The sequence below is a fragment of the Dendropsophus ebraccatus genome, chromosome 2 (assembly GCF_027789765.1).
Source record: "Dendropsophus ebraccatus isolate aDenEbr1 chromosome 2, aDenEbr1.pat, whole genome shotgun sequence".
In the NCBI taxonomy this organism is placed as follows: domain Eukaryota; kingdom Metazoa; phylum Chordata; class Amphibia; order Anura; family Hylidae; genus Dendropsophus; species Dendropsophus ebraccatus.
In genome coordinates, this window is record NC_091455.1 from 141333584 (window position 1) to 141357041 (window position 23458).

At 39.4% G+C, this 23458-nt stretch overlaps 1 protein-coding gene across 9 annotated transcripts in view; it reads right to left on the reverse strand.

Annotated features, from left to right (window-relative positions):
* The window catches only part of SUGCT (succinyl-CoA:glutarate-CoA transferase), a 660405-nt gene that overhangs the window by 214190 nt on the left and 422757 nt on the right, over positions 1-23458 (reverse strand). For 3 of the 9 annotated variants that reach the window (XR_011361904.1, XM_069960336.1, XM_069960338.1), the window contains exon 13: positions 20887-20926. The exons of the other annotated variants lie outside the window; for them this stretch is intronic. Coding sequence is in view for 2 of the 3 variants with exons in the window: in XM_069960336.1 (XP_069816437.1) it covers positions 20887-20926 (40 nt within the window). In the remaining variant the exon portion in view is untranslated. The remainder of the gene's footprint in view (positions 1-20886; positions 20927-23458) is intronic. 9 annotated transcript variants of the gene reach the window in all.

The following is a 23458-nucleotide window of genomic DNA, read 5'->3' on the forward strand; positions in this document are numbered from 1 at the left end:
TTATGCAAATTGAGGACAGGAAATCCATCTTTGGGAGCGTCCCTGTGTTCCTTCCCTGTTTTGGCAAAGGCACACATGGTGGTATCACTGCTGTGTCCTCTGACAGAGCGAGGAAGAAATAAAAGACTGCGGAGTGCTGCATGGGCATCGGGAGGTAATTGAATATGGTGGGGGGATCTGACTACCTGGCTTCTAGGGGATATTACTAACCTAACTAATAGGAATACTATCTACCAGAGGGAACATGCCCACTGAAAATACCACCACAGGGGGAGGGAGGCCTGGCTACTGGGCTTACTATTTACAGGGGGGCCTGCCTACTGGGATACTACCTACAGAGGGTAAGTTAATGGATGTACTGTAACTTCATTGTAATGTCTTAAAGGGTCTATATGGTCTATGAAGGTCATACCACTGGGTCCCCCCTGATCCCAAAAAGAGAGACGCAATCGCCCACAATGAATGGAGTGGCTGGTGCTTCTTTTACTTTCTATGGAGCCGCCAAACACTTTAGTTCAGCACTCTGAAGGATCTGGCAGCCCCAAAGAGGATAAATGAAACTGTGGACACTGAATGCTTCATTCATTGCAGAGCAATTGCATCCAATTCTTTGGGATCAGTGGGGTTCCCATTGGTCGGAACCCCCAGCGATCAGCTAGTTATTCACTATCCTATGGATAAGGGATAACGTGCTGAAATGTGAATACCCTGTTAACAGCTAAACAAAAAATAGCTAAACAAAATATCCAGATTCCATGCTATGTGGTTTTCCTGAAATGTTAATGGAATGTGTCATAGATGTCATGAAAAGACATATGAGTTTCTAGTTGTTTTGCAACTGTTTTCTCAATAGCTGTACCTATAAATGGAATATCTGAAGCAGGCTGCAGGAAAATGTCACAATAAAATTCATTGTGTATGTTTTGCTATAATGAAGAAAAATGTGTTACTGTATACATGGATATAAAAACCAGTCATTGCTTATTGTATATGTTACATAATAGGCCTAAACTATTGGTATCGATTGTTGCCCCTCGGTCCTCCATTTAGGAATGTTCTTTTGCCTCTCTTATTCAGCAATCTTGCCCCTCATCCCTTTAGTAATATTTCCCCCTGTGTGTTCTTCAAGGAAAGAAAAACAAACAACTTGTATAACTACCATACCCCATTCCTAGGACATGTTCTTTTGGTGGCTTTTTCTTACTTTTGTGCCATCCTCACTTTGGCCCCATACTGGTTTCCACCTGTAGCTTATAAGCCAGTGAAAGCATGCTGAGGACCTAAGTGGTCAAGACTCAAAGGATTGCAATGAATTGATTTCATAATTCTGCCTAGGTTGCACCTGTGACATTCTCAGCATGCTTCCACTGTTCTATAATAGTACATGGTCTAGCAGGGAGCCAATGACTTTCAGTTTTGCTGTAAGTTTCAACTGTATGTGTGTCCTTGGTTTGTGGATACAATTAAAAGTGAACATTGTTCTAGATTCTGGGCAAAACATTGAGGTTGTATGCCCTAGGCCCTGTACAGCCAAAGCCCCCTGCAGCATCTAGAGCAATTGTTAGGCCCCTAAAGAACACACCTTTGCTTGATTGAACATAAGCACAAGTAGATAAAGCAAACCGGCCGCCACTAGGATACTCAAATAGATAGCATAAGCACAGAAGTAGTATATGTAACAATAAAATATAACTTTAACTAGGTATACATTAAAATGGCCACAGTAAGACCAACATATAAGCCATATGTTAGCCATACGCTATCTACAAGGTGATTGTGCCATTTACATGCTAACAGCCACTGCTCGGGTGTACCTTATGGGCCTTCTTTGTACTTACACTATTCCTGCACCCTGATTCTAAGCTTCTCCCCTGATGATTTGTAACTGATATAATACATTGGGAGCCTGAATATTCCTTTCAGTATATTACATGGTCAGCCATTCATGTAAATAGCCATACATAGTACTACAGTATATGTTTAATGTATGACAGATAGCCAATTCCCCAGGTTAAAGGGGATGTCTAGTAAGCAAAAGATGGCTAAAGCATTTTGCTTTTCAAGATTTACTATGAATTCTGGACTAGTATAAAAATCCACCTCTCCCTATCTCCGAAATAAGCATTCCAAGAGGTGGAGGGGTGGTTTTAAATCCAGATCATCCTACGCAGGCCAAAGCATGACCACATGCAATATCCAATAGCTGCACAATGTTGTTGATGTTCACAGGAAGTGACAGCTTTAGTTGTCTTGTGCTCCCCAAACAACCCCTTTAAATCAGTTGTACAATGTTTTGGGGAGAAGCAGTCTCAGTGTTTAATTAGATAATTAACGCCATTGCTTGAATCTGTAAAGAGACATCTTCATGAGACAACTATCTGAATTGAAGAAAGTCATTTTGTAATTGCTTTGTTCACCATTTTCCTATTCTGTAACCTAAGGTTGAAAGAATGGTAAAAATTATAGTTTCCACTCTAGGATTTGAGTTTCTTTCTTTCTCACAGTCGATATGAACATTGCTATTTTTACTTATATCTGATAAATTTAAATTGTTCCTGTTAAATCAGTTACATGCATAGTTCTGCTTTATCAGCCAATCTTCTCAGCAGTACTTTTATATAGCTTGGGTACTAAAATAAGATTACCTACGCTGAACAGATCTGCAGCTGGGTTTGTCTTTATTTAATTCATCTGAACTTTGCTCTGCAACTTAACAAAAAAGACTCTCTTGGGATGAACGCTAAAGAAAAACTGATGCTGTGTACAATAACTGAGCGATATGGAAAGCAGCAAACATTGACAAAACAGATATATGATGATGTAAGGCAGGAACAGGTTATACTACCTCTACTGAACCTATGCAGCCTAAAGGCTCATATACTGGTTTAGATTAGGTAGGGTATATACCAATGAACAGAAGGCTGTCATAGGCCACATTCAGATATGTCAGAATTGTAAAGGATTTGTGATGTAAATTCCACACCACAAATCTATGGCAATTTATAGTAAAATTCATATGTATTCTAGAAAAAAATGCCACTGAAAAAAATCTGAACATGCTATGAACATGCTAAAGATTTTCAAAAGAGCAATAAGTAGCATTTTTTTAAACCACAGATTTCACCTATTCAATGCACAGATTAAAATCCACAGCAGATTCACAGTGGAAAAGTCACACATATATAATTGCACTTCTAAACTACTTTTGAGTTATTTCAGATCTAAGAAAGAGGAACTAGTTAATTCAATGTACATGAAAAAATAAGTAGTAAAATTTGTTGCCTTCCTAGTACTTCTGCAGTACCCACTGTTTCCACAATATCCTAGCTTTCTGCAATGTGGCACTGGCTGTACATTCCAGTGCCTTTCATATATCATGTACTGATACCAGTTCAGAGCATGCCTTGCAATTGAGTCAGGTGGATGCCCGGCATTTGGATTGTTTGCACTGAGCTTTTTTTCCCCCAGTCTTGGACACCAACCTCAGCAGGTTTCAAGTTGAAGTCAAAAATTGCTGATGAAGGAGTCCAGGAGCGCACATTCTTGGTTGCAGAGAAAGACATCCCTATATAATGTAAGCTTGGCTGATAGGCTATGTTTACACAATGTTTTTTTCAGCTCAGTTTAAAATGACGTCTGTTATTTTGAGTCCAAAATAACAAAGGTCATTTAGCTGCCTTGCCTCTCCTTAGTACAATGACTGGTGTTTGCACATTATTTTAGTTTGGGATTACTAATTGGCCTTTGGGTGTGGCTTAATTGAAAAGTCCATTGAATTTAATAGTAAACTGCGTGTGAACAACTAATAAAAAACATCCGCTGTTTGCAAAAGACGTCCAAAAATAATGATCATGGTCATTATTTTGACGTCCGCGGTAAAAACGTCTGTAATTCAATGCATTGTGTGCATTGAATGTTTGTCCTCCCATTGACTTTAATGTATTGCCATTGCAGTCAGTCAAATTGCGGCAAAAACTTACGTTTTTTTAAATATCAAAATCAGGTGTCTTTTCTTTATTTTTACGTTGTGTGAACATAGCCATATACTATATACTGAATTTACATGGAAATAGAAAAATGACAAAAAAAGAATTTAATAGGCGGGTACCACTTAGCAATGGAAAAGAGTGAGGCAACATGTTTACTTATTCTATATTACAAAGAAATACATGTTAAAATAAGGAAGGTAGATTTGCATAGTAATGTTAGATGAGCTCAAAGTGTTGTAGAAATCAGAATCCCTCTTAAGAATATGCCTGACCAACACACAGGTCTAGATTATAACTAAAAATCAACACGTTTAAGCAAAGCCAGTTAACCTATAAGATATTCTAAATATAGGTCATAACTGAGCATAGTCTAAATAGCATAAAAATAGAGCTCTGGCCAACCAGCAAATTCAATCCAGTATACCAACTGTTGTGGAAAATTCCAATGTTTCCAGAAATTACATTAATTTCCTTTCCACTTTGTGGAATGTCTTCCTCTCTCCATTGAAGTACAGTATTTGTCTGTCTGTCTGTTTGGTATGTGAGAATCCAAGGAATATATTTTGACAGACAGTTATAATAAGGTCAGGTGCAAAGCAGCAGTAGAATACACACAAGCCTCTTCATTCTCGGTGGTGAATTTGCAGCCCTGAGGACCACACAATTTGAGATTTATTCACTTATTATCTGAAGAAATTTAACTTTTATGTGAATAATATTGTAACACATCAAAAAGTCCTAATTAGTCAGTGCCAGTCTCTACCCTGGGATTGCTCAGGATGTAGAAGCCCTATAGTCCCTGACAGAAGTTCTGTCGCTTATCCATGTTGTGGAAACCAAAGTGTATAACCTGACTTCATCCATTGGTAACCTCAAGTCCCTGTGTCACCTAGAAGAGTTTGTCGGATTCTGTCTCGAAATGGCCTCCATGGTCGAATCAGTGCTGAGAAGAAAGCACTAAACAAACGGCAATTAAAAAATGTGTGGCATTTTCCAAGGCCCAGAGCCTGGTAAACACTGGACACTGGAAAAGTGACAGAAGGTGGATTTCTCAGATGAACCTTCAGTTGAATTATACCACAGCCACCGCAAATACTACAGTAGACTGACTGGAGCCCGTATGGATCCAAGATACATGGATATATGGATCCAAGATACCCAGAAGACAGGTAAGTTTAGTGGTGGAAATATCATGGTCTGAGATTACATTCAGTATGAGGGTGTGCGAAACATTTGCCTAAAATATCAAGAAGTATTAGCTACCTCTTACATTCCGATTCATAAAAGGGGTCAAATTTTGCAGGAGGATGGTGCTCCATCTCATACATCCATCTCTACCTCAAAGTTCCTCAAGGCAAAGAAGATCAAGATGCTCCAGGACTGGCCAGCCCGGTCACCAGACATTAACATCATTGAGCATGTTTGGGGTAGGATGAAAGAGAAAGCTTGGAAAACAAAACCAAAGAATCTCAATGAACTTCTCAATGCAGGCATGTAAGACTGCATTCTCTGCTATTCCAAATGACTTCATCAATAAATTGTACGAATCATTGTGGAAACGCATGGATGCAGTCCTTTAAGCTCATGGAAGTCACACAAAATCTTAAATATGGCTCTAATAGTACCACAACTTCATTCACCAATGTTATGAAACATATCTTTGTATTTGATGTGAATTATTTGTTTCATTTTCACATTACTTTCTGTGGGCGACAAAACTTTTATCTCGACAAAATCTGACCTTTCTGTGTTCATTAAATGATCAATATTTTAGCTGTGAAGCAAATTTATTCTCATAAAAACTCATTTGGGAGGGTTTCAGCTTTCATATAAGTCATTTCTAAAACCAATGGATGAATTTTAAGTCAGGATGTAAGCTTTGGTTTTCCAAACATGGATAAGCGACCGAACTTCTGTCAGGGACTGTACAACACAAACATTTGAAGAAGCATATAGCACCCATCAAACAAGCCGTTTAACCACATGATATTTGCAAGAGGAAACCAGATTTCCTTAAAAAAAGAGGGAAAACATGATATATGTATGTGTTAACATAAGCTAGTATTAGAGGTTGTGAGAAAAAGTGGTTTGGTATTATCCTGTCTCACATCACACTGCTTATGACCACACACCCATTAGTGGGGCTTTAAGCAGCCCACTAAAATCTTATATGTAAGTTAAGAATATATTTTGTGGAGGATATATATAAATATTGTTTGACTTAAAAGACCCTAAAATCCTCCAATGCATACTACTGAGTTTTTCAGACATTTCAGAAATTTCTTTTACACTGTCCGTTTGAGTAAGGAGAATCAATGTTTTGGTTGGCGTACTGGAAAATTTGATTTCAACTACAGAGATATTGTGACGGAACCTGACCATGCACAGAAGTAAGAGAGGAACAGAACACTATAATGATATATAATCACATCTCAGTAGCTGTGCTACAGGTAATATCAAAGCTAAAAGTATGAACCCTTCCCCATAATCAGTGTAAGGTTACGTTCACACATACTGTATTCGCAGCAGATTTTACGCTGCCAGTTAGCAGCGAAATCCACTGCTGATGCCTGCCCATTCACTTCAATGGGATGACATACTCGCAGCGGGATTGTCTGAGTCAGCACCCTCAGCCCTGCTGCCTAGGTACATACTGTACCGTGTCCCCGCTCCGGCTTGCTTCAGGGGCTCTCGGGGCTCAGCCAATTAGTGCGCTGTGGTGGGGTGGCACACTGATTGGCTAAGTCCAGGGAGCCCATGAAGCAAGCTGGGCTGTGTCTGGCACCTATCTGGGCTGTGTCTGGCACCCGTACCTGCTACAGCACATGATGATGGTTTCTTATAGAACTATAGAACAATAAAGTCAGATTTATTCACAGTGAGTGCCCTCTCTACTCTTCTTCTAATGGATCCAATGTACAAAAATTCTGCTACACACTAGTCTTACATTGGCATTTGGCGCAGGTGTGGTTTTGCTCGCATGCACAAATTGCAACATAGTACTGCCCCACTGCCCCCACAGTCCACTCAATTAAAGTCAGGTACAAAGGTATTGGCGATTAGGGAGGCTTTAGACTGCCTTAAAATCCTGGAAAAACGACAATAAAAATGCCTTGGCCAGCTAGAGGTCAATGGAAATTAATTGTATGCATTACATGCATGGCAATTTTTTATCTCCCTTTTGGCTTTATTGAGTCTTCATGGCAGTTTTCCAAAATGCAGCATGCTGAGAATGTGGCACTTATTGGTGAAAATGTAGGGCTAACCCAGGGGTTAACTTAACCCCCTATGGCCTGGCCTAGACTGTTGTCTTAAGGGGGGTGAGAAGGGCTCCAGGGGGTGACAGTGCAGGCCCCATGCAGCTAAATTAACCTTTGGGTTAGACTGTGATCTACAGTTAATCAGTGGCTGAGGTAGGACCCTGCTGCAGCCGCTGATTGGCTGAGCAGACACTTGTGCAGTGTAAGCTCAGCCAAACAGCAGCTTCAGTAATGTCCCAGCTCAGTCGCAGATTTTAGGAGCCAGAGCCTGGCACCCTTCAAGCTCAGCGTGCTGGGCTCGGTCAAGAGAGAAGACTTTGAAGGTAAATATGAATGCTGCCCCCTTCCCTTCCCCGCACTGCACCTATTCCAGCAAGGAAGGGAGGCACTTAACCCCTAATAATACCAGCCTGCTACTGCCCAGTTTAAGAGCTCCAATTTTGATGCTCCAGGACTACTGGTACCCAGAAACACAAAAAAGGCAGGAACAAAACACCCATGATTTTATCAGGTGTTATGCGCCTTACAGAATGCAGCATCATAGGTGCAGTGCTCGGGGGGAGAGGGAGCCTCCAAACTCATCTCCAAAGTCTCCTTACTGAGCGTGAAATGTGCCATCGCTGCAGCCATTGATTGGCTGAGCTGACACTGTAGAGGTGTCTGCTCAGCCAATCAGCAGCTGCAGCAGGGTCCTACCTCAGCATCTGATTGGCTGAAGACCAAGAGAAGACTGGAGGGTAAGTTAACCAGACACCGCTCGATGACTGCTTTCCCCAGTACATCATGGCGGCGCAAGATGGGTTCAGAGAGGGAACGCAACGGGACCCTTCTATGAACAGCGTAGTTCCTGGTTGCCATCAGCAGCGATCCATTCTTCTGCCCGGGCTGGGCCTCAGCGTTGCAATGACGCTGATCCCTGCTCTGCAATCCATTACTCTAGGCTTCGGCAGCCCAAAGCATTATATAACTGATCTCATTGATCAGTACTATGTATAAAGAAGTCCCCCAGGGGGACATATTTGATATCTTAATCCTACTGATGTGAGGAACATAGGAAACAGGTCAGTTTTACCATAGGGCAAACAGCGTAAACACAGGACTCCCTAAAATGAAAACAAATTTTTTTTTTTTTCAATTTCACAGCGCAAATCATTTTTTACTGGTTTTGTTGCATATTTTATGGGAAAATTAAGTCTATCATTGCAAAGTACAATTGGTGTTCCAAAAAATAAGGACTCGTGTGGGTCTGTAGGTGAAAAAATGCAAGCTCTATGGCCTTATAAACTTAAAGAGGAAAAAGCAAAAGTGCAAAAACGAAAATTGTCTTTGTCTTTAAGGGGTTAAACAAACCCAATGATGCAGAGTGTCAGATGCACATAGTCAGCCTACAGCCTGCCAGGTCCCTGCTGCTCGCCAATTACTTGCACATTCACCGTTTGTGTTATAGGGCTTGAAGTTAAATGATACATCTTAAAACATGTAATGTGTGTTTCTATTGATCTCAAAGAGCCACTGTGATACAGCCACAGTTCTGGCTGCCAACACATAACTAGCAAATGACTGTGATACTGTAAGCAATCTTTATAGCTTACTTAGACTGCATGATGCAAGACCAACAAGTAGTGTTGAGCGGGGAGGCCGAGCTGTTCGTGTTCGGCAACATTCCCCAACTACGAATGCTCAGCATTTGACTCCCCATGGATGCAGAGATTGGATGCAGCCCTAGAAAGTCCTGCAGAGTGTTCAGGTTCAGAGAACATTGCCGAACCTTAACAATTCAGCCTTCAACAACACTAGCAACACAGTTTCTGCTTTATGAACATCATTCCAACAAAACCACTCATGGATAAAGTTATCACAATCACAATCTTAGGCTATATTTACAAAAATTATTTTGTTCAGTATTTTTTTAATCCAAAATCAGGAGTGGAACTGGCAGAGAAATATTTTAATGGATGGAAATACTATGTGTAAACAAAGACTAATTTTTATGTTACAATATCAGTGATTTTCCAACTGCTCAGTGTCTATGAAATGTATCACTCTGGGCAAACTCAACCTTACCTATAAATGTCCTTAAACTTTTAAATCAACTAAAAAAGTGAAGAAAAACCAAAATAACTCTTGTTAACACCATTTTATAGCTATATATTATGCTATTACATTACAGTTAAAAAGTTGGTTTTAGAGACTGCATGTATAACATTATAATAACAATATATGTATTCATTTTAAGGAGAACTAAAATCCTACATAAGAATCCTGGATTCCTTTTATTTTACAGAATATAAAACTGTCTGTCTTTTGTATTATGAGGCTCATTGTTTAAGAATTCCAAGATGACCAATCCAGATACTTCTTTTACATCATTCTATAAACTAATCAAACGATAAAATCGTTACTACACATAGAAACAAAAAATGTAAATACTGTTTGATGGGAGCAAAACCATTTCCTCTGCATTCCAGTAATGTAAAACCACTGTTTAAGGTAGAAAATCATTTTTCAGTCTCAGGAAACAGCCTTAGTAGCTGCCAAAAGTCCGTACATATAACAGCAACTATTTGCTAACGTTGAACACCTGCAGTTTTATAGGAAGCCTCAGAGGACAACTGAAACTAAGAGTATTTCAGTCTACTGATACAGCAGCCAATCAGAATGAGAAAAAGCCAGCCTAGTTATATAAAAAAAATTATAAAGCAAATTATTTCATGGCATTAATTACCAAACCTTTAAACTATCTTATCTGTAGTTACTGTGCAGTTAAACTATGATCTCTGGTGCCAGGAGCAGCCATTTATGCTAGTAAGTAGAAATGAGCGAACAGGGTTCGGGTTCGAGTCCATCCGAACCCGCACGTTCGGCATCTGATTAGCTGGGGCTGCTGGACTTGGATAAAGCCCTAAGGCTTTGTAGAAAACATGGACATAGTCATTGGCTGTATGCGTGTTTTCCAGACAACCTTAGGTCTTTATCCAACTTCAGCAGCCACCGCTAATCAAATGCCGAACGTTCGGGTTCGGATGGACTCGAGCATGCTCGAGGTTTGCTCATCTCTACTAGTAAGACAAACTAAAGTAATTCTCAGCAGAATTACTAACATGAAGTAAAAGAAAATGTCTACCCGAGGTTCACTTTTTTTTATCCCGAACATTTATAACAGTAACAACTTCCAGAAACATCTCAACAAATTATGCTAAATATTTAGGTGGGGGGGAGCTCAAAAACAGCCGCATCTCCGACGTATGTGGCGACTGTATGAAGGGCAGAGTAAGCTGCAGGTCTCCAGGGTATAGAAAAAAAGATACAGTAGAGTGGTCCTGTGCCCAGAAAAAACACAACTATTTCCCCTGTCTGTCTGCTCTTGTATCCTACCAGTATTACTGTACCTCCATCTCTGCCTCTCAGATCTCACTGCTGTCTGATGTTTTTTAGTCTTTTTATTTGGTGTTCTTCAGAAGAGGGGTAGTCTTATACGGTGAGTATATCCCAAACTCTATACTTTAACTGGAATAGTTGGGGGTCGTCTTATACGCCGGTAAATACAGTATCTTTATTAATGGCAATATCCAAAAAATATATAAAAACACAGAGGTAATTCCAAACATGAAAACACCAGGCTGTATGAAATGGGCACACAAAGGTAGAAAGAGACAAGAAAAAATGGAAATATTCTATTTATTATGTAAAACATATACATGAGGGCAAAACTACCAATTAATACATATATGTTCAGTCTAATTGGGACACTCAATAAACCTATAAATCATATATTTAGCCCCTATGTATGGCTTTTAATGAGATGTCGCATAATAACATTTATTATAGCACTGCTCATCTAGTTCTAATCAAATTTCTAGAGCCCAGTAATAACACTATGTGAATAAACAGGCCCAAGTAAACAGTCATATCTTACCCATATTCAGTACAGTCTGGTTAAATCCCCAACGTACGTTTCACAATCAAATGGGGATCATTTGCTTCCTCAGGGGACGTCCCCTGAGGAAGCAAATGATCCCCATTTGCGAAATGATCACCCTTTGCGAAGCCCTGCACAAGTGGCACAATCCGCAGATGATAAAAGATCACTGAAACAAGCACCATTAAGTATGATATAAAATAAGGTATGAAAACTGCTAAATTTACCCTTTACACCTGTGTAGAGAAGTCATAATACAAAAAGTGTCACTTTAATTTTGTCAATGGTATTCCAGTGGCATTGTAGTGCTTTAGAAAAAGGTTGGCTAAGCAGGCAATTTTTGCACAAACTGGGCAGAATGTTTACTGCCCGATTTACATGCTAAACTACGGCTATACTGTACTTTGGCAAGAAAAAAAATTTCCGTAAAAAGAGGTGAAACACTTAACGTGAACCTATACCAACCAGACAGCTTGGGGGCTGTCTGGTTGGTATAGGTTCACGTTAAGTGTTTCACCTCTTTTTACAGCAATTTTCTACCAATTTGGACGTCTTAATCAAGGCATGTCTGGGCCCAGCCTGTCTCTTGAGGCCGGTATTTGGGGTAAAAACTTTTATTCTGGCAGCATTGTGGGGTGCCAATGAAGCAGAAAAAGGAGTCAGCCAGGTAATAAATGGACAGTTCAAGTCCACCATTACTATATTATTACTACTTATAGATCATTCTAACAATACTAATAGCCATTATACAATAGATAGCCTGATGATAGTCACGCTAATGTAATTTATCTTAACCATAACATGAAATATATTTTATTATTAATATGAAAAATAATGTGTTGTGTTTTTAATATAAAGGTGACATATATTTACAGTCCATAATAGTAATGAGAAAAAAAAAATCCAGATCACCACCCTTCACCTTATGTGCCTGGATCATACTTGCATTGATAAATAAAGGCACTAAACAGTGTCTCAATATTATTACTAGGTTAATTGTGGATTTTACATGTCAGTTTTGAGAAAAACAAAGACCAATGGAGTAGATGACTGAGAGTGAAATCTAAACCACACACCATCTTTGCATGCCCAGGGTATAACTGACCTTGTGCTTCCACCTAGTTGGAATACAAAATGTGTCATAGAAACAATGACATACAGTAGATCTGGCTTTCATACTAGCCATTGCATCTGATCTTCCTATATTCACACATTCTAATCATCACTTTTAGGAAAACACATATTACATAAAGTGTTGTTAGCAATGGTCAAACTGTCTGTATTTAATGGACCAAAGGATTTTCTTTTATGAGAAAGGAAAAACAAATCATTTCCAGATTTCAATGAAAAATTACACCAGGTTTAAAAGGTTAGTTCACAGATCAAAGGGTTCGGAAAATGACAGTAAGCACAGTTGGTGTTTATCATTGCAACCTACAATAACGTAAAATGTGCCTATCATTTTGCTCTCAGGTTGTGTGAGAACAGTTGATGTGGAGAAATGAGGGAGTGTGAAGAACAGTACAGTTAGGCAACCATACAAAATGGGAATAGGATCCCTTGAATAACACTATTTTAACTATGTATGGTTGTCTCTGCACCTCTACTGCCAGGCGCTCCCAACCCCCTTGGAGACCAACATAGCAATATAGGTCAGTGTAATAGAATAATACTACTTAAAAATAAATGTGTCTTTGTAATGTAGGAGGGAACTGGAGTGCCTGGAATGGAACCTACACAATCATGGAACAGAACTCCAGCCAGACCTTGTCTTTGATTGTATTTTAACCTAAGACTCCAGTGTTGCAAAACAACAGTGTTGTAGGCTAAGCACTGAACCACTGTGCCATCCATCATATCCACCCCATACAGTGTAATGTACATTGCTGAAGTTTCATTAATTATCAAAGAGAGGTTTTCTCCCAATACAAGGACATGCCAAGAATTTCTTTGGATTCACTGTGGTATGATTCACCAATTGGACATTAATGGCATATCCTAACTATATTTTGTCCTGATTAAGGAATATCTTATTAACATAGAGGAAATATGTCACCTACATTATTGTGAGATTTTAGTTAGATATTTTTCGTGGTAAATACTTGTGATCAAAGTATTTTAGGAGTGATACCTTTGTTGCCAACAAAAATTTGTTAGAGCTGTGTGCTTTCAGGATTCAAGAGATTCCCTTCGTCAGAAGAGCTCACAAATGAATGACTTACAGAAACAGCACAACATTTTAGGGATGCCGCCCATCAGGTTAGCGGGAAATATGGCAGGCATATGCCATGGAAAAGGGAAAAATCTGCCCCTTTTTTGTGGTTTACGCCAGTGGCGCATAATAGTAAATCCCCCCGTTATGTTTATTTATTTATTTTTTTGCGGTGCAAAAGTGATGAAAGTTTTGTGTTTGTTTGTTTTTAGCACATTTATTCCAACACCAATTATTTGAATCCAAACAATCTTCTATATGACAATAAAGGTCAGAATGAAGAAAAAAATCTCCTTTAAAAAAAAATTCTACTGTTTAAAGATGGCAATGTAAAGATATAAATTATTCACCAATATCTTCCTATAGACAAGACATTTAATAATATCCTTGACCCTAGAATTAGAGTTGTATATATGAAAGACACAAATTAGTGACCACCTGGAAAAAAAAGATCACCAAGCAACAACATTATTATCCAGGTTCTTTCAAAAGCAATCATCATAAGTGTAAGACCTATACTGATGTTTGTATGGGCACCAACTTTGAATCCTACTTGAGGTGCTCCCAGACACTTTTTTGTAGCGTTTTTTTGGCCTCCAGAACAACACCAGAAAAAAATGCCAAATATTCTCTTGGGGGGGATATTTACTAACAAATCTAAAACCACGATTTTGTCAAAGATGTTTTGGCATAATTTCCAATCTAATGTGTTTAGTCAAATTTATGTAAATTGTCTAATAGCATAGTAAATGTGTCTTAAAAAAGATGTACTTTTAATTAGTCTAATAAATTCACCTGGTTCGGAACAGACGTAGTGATGTGCCAATATATGCGACTTTTTAAAAAATTGCGCAGTTAATAAATTTAGCTAAAAAAGAATTCTGACGCACTTTCGATCTAATTAACAACAAAAAATCTAATTCAAAAAGTCGCATCTAATTTGGATAGTCTTGTCTAAAAAAGCTTCATAAATTCATATTAGATTTATTTTGAGCGCAAATTAGATATATTAGACTAAAAACAGGCGCAATTAGTTTGATAAATGTCCCCTTGGTGTTTTTGACTTAAGGTGTGATTCTTTTTTTTTGCCTTTGACATTTTTGAGAAGACCAGAAGAAATTCTTTTGAACTCTATGGCACAGAAATGGCACAGTTTGCAGAAAAAAAAAAACACCAAACGTTAACCATGCTGCGTTTTGGAAAAACTGCCACAGAGCAAAAAAAACACCAGAGAGAAGAGAAAAATGCCACAGGAAAAACAAAAACAAAACACAAGGCCATGGCCTTTTTTTTGCCACTTTTGCAAAAAGTTTAGCCAGTGGTAAACCATCATAGGCAGAAAAGCAGGCTATCAGAATTATACTGATTCTTATGTTGTAACTTATCTTGTATACTTGGTTTCACGTGATATGTGTACAGCACAACAAGTCCATTAAAATAACATATTACAGTGATCACCCCAATAGTGAAAATGCTCAATGCTGTCTCTTCAGTTTTGGCTTTTCCTTATTCATGATCAAAATTTAAACCATTTGGGGGGGATTTATGAAGACCGGCCGGTCTTATATTAGGCCTTGCCCCATTTTCTCTGGCAGGATTCACTAAAAGGCCGTCCGGGTATCCGAACCTGCGCCCGGCATACTAAATCTATACCTGCTTTTAGCAGGTGTAGATTTGCATCAAAATTTACACCTAAATGAGGCGCCACTCATTGGGCGAGCAGGGCATACCGCAGGCGTACGCCAGGGAGTAGGGGCGAATCTGCACCTTCTTCCTAGCGTACGCCTCGGGTGGACATTTTATAAATGCCCCCCTTTTGTGTTTAAACCATTGATGGGAAATGACCAAAGAAAGAAACTTATGAATAGAAAAACCTTGGCTGTTTACTCTGGGTATAAGAGAAATGTTTTTTTAATCTGCCAATTGTCTAAAGTTTTAATGTCAAATAACCATGTGACTATTACAGTAAATGTGTGATCCTCTAGCCTTAGCTGTATAGCTGCAGCCATATCTGCAGGCCGTAAGTGAGGAAGGAAATTCAAAATGTGACCCTTTAACTTGACAGACAGAGGATGATTCTTGTGTCTCAGCAAGCAGTTGTCTCTATTCGTTGTCTCTATTCATTGGCTGTAGCCAGTGTTGGACTGGAGTAGCTGAGGCCCACCAAAATATTTTATTTTTGGGGCCCACCCTTTAGTCTCCCCCCCCCCCCCCATGATAGCAACACAAAAAAGAAGTATATACTATATTTTTTGCTTTTCGCACCTGATTATGAGAAGCATCCTTGATTTAGACAACTAAAAACAGGAAAAAAATATATTATATGTTAATACACTTCCCCGGAAGAAGCTATTGTAGCGTTACGAGCATTGGGTTGTGGACCCGAGAACCTCCATTGCTGGTTCACAGGTTTGTGGCAGGGGATGTGTGATAGGCGTACTGGTGCCTTACTGTCAGCCCCCCCTGTCCTTGTGATGCTGCATACTCTATGTGTATTATTCCCCCTCATGTTACTGCCTATTTTAACCATTTAAGCCCTGTAACATGGTTTGAGCACTTGCACTTTAACTGTATGTATACTTATTGATTTTTATTTCATGTGTAGGGGGGAACGTTGCATGATGGCAACATCACTATACTAGATATATTCATTTGGGGGTGTGCTGGGATCCCATATTTTGCATGTGTGTGGTCATAAGTGTCCTTTTTGTAACAAAAAAAAAAATTCATATGACATCACACAGACCCCAGTGCAAGTGTGTGTTTTTAAAATATAAAAAAAAAAACAATAAATAAAGAATATTCATATTTTCCCAATAAACGCTTCCCTTTTGTATGTATACATTGAATTGTGTGTCGGGATTTTTTATTGTGTTTGTGTGATTTTATTCTTTGTTAATTACACTTCCCTGGTGGTCTAAGGCAATGAAGGGGTTAGTGCAGTAAATGGGTCAAAGCTTATTGAAATGACAAGGTCCCTTTAACAGTCTTCATGACAGTAAATGATACCCACACATACTTAAGCTCTAATGTATGCACAATACACACGACTCTGCTATATCATACACACACAGCTCTGATACATCAAAATATACACACAGCTCTGCAACTCAGACTTACTTATTCCTATCTGTTTAAATCCACTGCCTTGGGCTAAGCTATGCCTTAGGTCATCTTTGGATGAGTGTTAGATGTAGGGTCTGTGTGACTTGTTTGACATAACTTGCAAAACTTCTACATTTATTTTTAGTTAGACCCTGGATCTTCTACTTTTTTGGGTAGTTCTTGCTACCACTTTTAATACGTTTCTTTATAAAAAGTTTCAATAAACTCTTATTGTAGAGTAAAATTGTTTTTGAATAATATGTTTTTTTGCATACATGTGATGCTTACTCTGGGTACCAAGAAATTTACCAACTTTAGATCAATATTTAGATTTCCTTATTCCGATACATTTATAGAGGGAATGCAAAGTCTACAGAAATACTTACACATTGGCTCTCAATATGTATCTGAAGCAATCTAACACAAAGCTGATACCCTTTACAAACTTCCCTGTCATGAATCTAGTCACGAGTGTGGTATATGATTAGATATGAACCCCCAAAGGACAAGAGAAATGTATTTAAATTCTCCTGAATAGGTATACAAAGAAATATAACAGAAGGTCATTATAAAATATTTCTTGTGAGAGGAATTCTCTCAGGAGAGGAACATATGACTCATAGTAGAAAACAGCTGCAGTAAACAGGAGATGCGAGATCTTCATAGTGTTGCTGTGATTTGTACATCAAGTCATACATGAAAAGAATAGAGCGTCATTAGAAACATGTGAAATATTCATACATGGGGCTTCATATTCTAATGATAAAAAAACAAGTTCTGGTGTGATAGAAATAAAGATGTTTTATAGGTTTTATAGGTCTGGTAGCATTTCCCAAGTGTTGGATTCCAGGTTCCTTCATCTACTGATAGTTTACAGTTTCCAACAGATATACACCTATAGGAAGGAAAAGCCAGAGGGGCACATGCTTAGCTGAGGGCTGCTGCACCTTTGTGCGAGAATGTTCAGGTGCTAAACAAATATTGTTTTGTGTCATATCTGTGATTTGTGTATTTTGCTGGAGAGTTTCAAAATGTCTAACAATTTTTTTCCCATCAACTGTACAAATGTATAACACTATGGTCAATACTTAATATATGGGAGAAATTCAATAGAGAAAAGAAAGAAGATGCAGTTGATGCTGTATTGCCTCAAAGAAATGATTAAGGCTGGGTTCACACTACGTATATTTCAGTCAGTATTGTGGTCCTCATATTGCAACCAAAACCAGGAGTGGATTAAAAACACAGAAAGGATCTGTTCACACAATGTTGAAATTGAGTGGATGGCCGCCATATAACAGTAAATAACTGCCATTATTTCAATACAACAGCCGTTGTTTTAAAATAACAGCAAATATTTGCCTTTAAATGGCGGCCATCCACTCAATTTCAACATTGTGTGAACAGATCCTTTCTGTGTTTTCAATCCACTCCTGGTTTTGGTTGCAATATGAGGACCACAATACTGACTGAAATATACGGTGTCAACCCAGCCTACAGGTGCAATCATTTAAGTTTTTTTTTTTACCTAATTAGAACTATTTGACAAACTAATAAATACTAAAGTTCCAAGCGCAAGTAAACATGTACTGTGATACTATAAGTGCAACAATAGGTCTCTTTTTATATAATTGCACGCTGTACGTCCCTATGAAATGGATAAAAGTGAACTACAAATGAATACTAAAATGCCAAATACCAGTATTTGACAAACTAAATGAAATGTTGCGAGTACACGTGAAATGTCTACTCTCTGTCACTCTACCATACTCCTGAATAAGACAGGGAAGGTGGGTATGCATCAGGTTAAACCCACATAGCCCTGTGATGCACCAACCACCAGAGGCATGTTTTAGGGCTCGGACATCAGCAGTTAGTGGTCATTGCCATGGACTTACAATGGAGGAGAAAAACTTAAGCAGACATAAAGCCCTGTGCAGGGTCTGTGCAACAAATCTACATCTTCTTCGAGCAGGTGTAGATTTGTATCATGACTTACGCCTGCGAGTGTCCTCCCCACCTTGCCGTGCTCCCCCACCAGCGCACCAGGTGAGCGGGGGAGGGGGGGGGGAAGGGGGATTAGGCAGGAGTAAGCCAGAAAGAAGGGGCAAATCTGCACCTTTTCCCTGGCATACGCCTAGGACGGGGGCTTTGTAAATGCCCCCCTCCAGAGTTCAAATAAGTTAAGCAGCCTTGTAAAGAAGACTACATGAAATTCTATGGAGTAGACTGATTCTGTCTCTCATGATTACAGCTAGTAATTCAATCCAACGGTGCTGCCAATGATAAACTTGCTTGCTTAATCTGATCATTACAACAACTGGAGCTAATTTAGCTATGATAACTCTATGATTTGCTATCATGGTTAATCAGACTTATGCATCTAACCATAGAAAGTTGTATATGAAATATGTTGGCCTGATATGAACCAGTCAAGCTAGGGAAAATAAGAATATTGTGCTGTTTGCTGCATGTTCTCATGTCTGTAATTTGGCAAAGTCCTAGGAACAACTTGTGAAAAAGCACAAATCCACAATCATTTGCAAAATAATGGCAATTACTGTTCATACGACCCCCTCAGTCATTCTGTAACCTGCTTGACGTAGTGGTCAGCGTACTGGGGGAACTGTTTCCTATTCATTTGAATAGGGGGGAACTACATTTCAAAAGAAATGTGCAATTATCCAAAGTCTGAAGGGGTGAAGGACCCATCAGCTGATCTCAGGTGCGTCCTTACTTGAAGAAGCGGTTCATCAGATGGGACAACTCGAGATAGAAATCTTTTGACTTTAGTATACTCTACATAACTGATATTTACTCTCAAATAGTTTTCAAACTACTTTGTAACTGTTGATGATCTGGTACAGACTGTCAAATACAAGTTACAGAACAGTACAGGTATAGAGGTATTAGACTGTTTACAAGTGACGTATTGCATATGAATTTAAACAAAGCCTAACCAGATGTACCTGAAATAGTACCCCACTTGTGTACATAAATAACCCAACATTGGTCTTCCATTTACTACAATTAACAACATTACCATATAAAAGCTGAAAAGGGGGGAGGGCATGGGGTTAGCATGAAAGCACTCTTCGCTGAATAAAGCCATATGGTCCAATGACATGAAGAAGCAATTTCACAGTATATGAATATGAGGTTGCTTGCAGTGTGCTTGCATGCATGCTATTAATTTGTATTACATATCTATAAGTAGTACAACATGGGAATCCTAATAGGTACAGTTTGTAAAAGAAATATATAATCGAATGAAGATGTATATCTTGTTATTACAGAAGATTTGCATATGTCAACCTGAATCAAGTCAGTGGTCTTGGTTTGCCTTTGTGTGTGCTCAAAAGTAAGACACATTAAGGATGAGACTGGGTTACTATATATACACTCACCGGCCACTTTATTAGGTACACCATGCTAGTAACGGGTTGGACCCCCTTTTGCCTTCAGAACTGCCTCAATTCTTCGTGGCATAGATTTAACAAGGTGCTGGAAGCATTCCTCAGAGATTTTGGTCCATATTGACATGATGGCATCACACAGTTGCCGCAGATTTGTCGGCTGCACATCCATGATGCGAATCTCCCGTTCCACCTCATCCCAAAGATGCTCTATTGGATTGAGATCTGGTGACTGTGGAGGCCATTTGAGTGCAGTGAACTCATTATCATGTTCAAGCAGAAATCGAGACTCATCAGACCAGGCAACGTTTTTCCAATCTTCTACTGTCCAATTTCGATGAGCTTGTGCAAATTGTAGCCTCAGTTTCCTGTTCTTAGCTGAAAGGAGTGGCACCCGGTGTGGTCTTCTGCGTACTGTGCGTTCACAGATGCTCTTCTGCCTACCTTGGTTGTAACGGTTGGCTATTTGAGTCACTGTTGCCTTTCTATCAGCTCGAACCAGTCTGCCCATTCTCCTCTGACCTCTGGCATCAACAAGGCATTTCCGCCCACAGAACTGCCGCTCACTGGATGTTTTTTCTTTTTCGGACCATTCTCTGTAAACCCTAGAGATGGTTCTGCGTGAAAATCCCAGTAGATCAGCAGTTTCTGAAATACTCAGACCAGCCCTTCTGGCACCAACAACCATGCCACGTTCAAAGGCACTCAAATCACCTTTCTTCCCCATACTGATGCTCGGTCTACATGCCTAAATGCACTGAGTTGCCGCCATGTGATTGGCTGATAAGAAGTTAAGTGGTAACGTGCAGTTGGACAGGTGTACCTAATAAAGTGGCCGGTAAGTGTATATATATATATATATATATATATATATAGTTAAAACAAGGGCACTTAACTGGTAGTCCTCTTAGTGTATATTTTACACGTGGCAAATATATTACAGAATCCAATAAACAATGTATGGAGGAAAGGAAAGGCTTCTCACCATTCGCTGTCATCAATGGTCCGGCAGGGGCCACAAGGCTCTGTAAATACAGAGCAAAGAATACTCACAACGTCTTCATGACTTTCATTTCTTTATTTGGAACTACAATGCAGCATATAGAAGCTCACAGCTGATGCAGACATTAAACTCGGACGCCCAGGTACGTCCTCACCGTAGACGTTTCGGAGGAAACAAACTCCTCCTTCCTCATGCACGGGGACGTAAGGGGCTGGGCAGCATTATAATGATCTAACAATTAACCATTTCTTAACTTGCATGAGCAATACACAATGTATAAATGTTGCACATAAATCCAATATAATACGCATGATACTGGGTGTGAACAATAGGATATAAATAGATAACAAATTAGATCACAAAAATGCTTTAAAACTGCAAACTTCATTGAGTCCACTCGGACTCAATGGGGGACATGTATGAAAAGGCGTAAATGCCTTTTTTAGGCGCAGATGGGGCAAATCGGCGTAAAAATATTTGCAAATAATATTTTTGCGAATATTTTTTTTTCCGCATTTTCCCCATCTGCACCACCTTCGGCAGTGGGGCGGAGAGGGGGCGTTACGGAGGGTGCGGCTGCACTGAGCTGGCGTAGGTTTCAAAATTTTCGCACGGACAGGCTCCGTGCGATCAGGATTTGTGTAGAGGCAATGTGCCTCTACATAAATCCCCTGAGCTCCGGAGCTGCAGGGACATTTGTAAGCATGGCGTAAAAAATGTCGGACTTCATAAATGTCCCCCAATGTCTCCAGTGTTGAAATCCAATAGGTTTCACAACAGGGTAATTGTTTCTAATTCTACTCCTTGTCAGCACACACATCTACCTGGTTCACTACTTGCCATCTTAAATCGCAAACATTATGCCGATATTCAAGAAAATGTCTAGCGACGGATGTTTCACCAAATGTCTTACCCTGCTTTATTACTAGCTTTATACAAAATTTCCTAATGGCAGCCTTATGTTCATTAAGGCATACCTTAATCGGACGACTTGTCTGGCCAACATATCCGACAAAACACAGTAATCACTGAACTCAAGGAGAACAGCGAAAAAAATTCCAATGAAGTACTCAATCAAGAGTCTCCACTGATGCCCCCAAAAATTTAAATATGCAAAACAAGAGTCCGTGGAGCCTCAGTTACGAGTCTCAAAACAAGGGATAGCCAGATATCTCTAGCCTGTTGCCAACGGGGTGCCTCCATGATGGGGAGAGCACCACACCACCCTGATAAATAACCCCTTAAGTCCCACTCGGTTGCGAGTATTGGAACATAGACAGGGAAACAACAGGGTGGCCCCTTTTGTCAATGTCTAACTCAAGGTGCGAGTATTGCGATCATGACAAGGGCTTGCAAAGGCAGGCTTCCACCCACAGACAGCCGTTTCGGGGTTTTTGCCCCTCGTCAGTGTGGGGTAGGATTCTGGCTAGTTGGGGCAATGAAAAATCAACCAACAAAACACAGTAATCACTGAATTCAAGGAGAACAGCGAAAAAAATTCCAATGAAGTACTCAATCAAGAGTCTCCACTGATGCCCCCAAAAATTTAAATATGCAAAACAAGAGTCCATGGAGCCTCAGTTACGAGTCTCAAAACACGAGATAGCCAGATATCTCTAGCCTGTTGCCAACGGGGTGCCTCCATGATGGGGAGAGCACCACACCACCCTGATAAATAACCCCTTAAGTCCCACTCGGTTGCGAGTATTGGAACATAGACAGGGAAACAACAGGGCGGCCCTTTTTTTGTCAACGTCTAACACAAGGTGCGAGTATTGCGATATTTAACTTTTAAATGCCACACAGGCATTTCAAAATATATATCAAATATTTATTGTTACAGGTATAAAAGCCTTTCACTGGATATTTCATAGCCTTTCTAGGATGGCAGATGGAATCACCCTTTATAATAGCACTACAATGCTGGCATCACATAATGTCCCCTTCCAACATTATATATGAAAGAAGGGAGGGCAGGGGTGCTGCAGGACTAAATGCTACACTGTAAATATAAAAAAAGAAAAAAGAAAGTACTGAACCAGCACACCCAAAATAATATATCACAAAATATAAGTTTATTGAAGTACAGACACAAACATAAAAACATTTAAAAACATATACATATAGTGCATACCATGATAAGTCGCACTAAAAACCATTGTCCATAAGATAGCAGCAAATAGCTGCCTAAATCCCACAATAAGGAAAGAAAAATGATAACTACCTGTGTATAAAGGCAAAGTGCAGGTAGTGCAAAATAAAGTATCACAAGTGCATAATAAACTGCCACTTTCCCTTATAGACAGACAGGCCCAAGTACAACATACACTGGCCCCCAAAAAAAGGACTGATGAATACAACCTGTACCGCAGCCAATATCAAATGGACAATAGGAAAGAACCGCCCAACGCGTTGCGTCGCACAGTGCGACTTCGTCAGGGACTGTCTGCTTGACAAAAAAGATCTGTTTACTCTCTTTCTTTCTTTCTTGCTATATCACCTCTTACTAATTTATTACCCAGATTTAATTTTCTTATAACAAAAGACAGGTCTT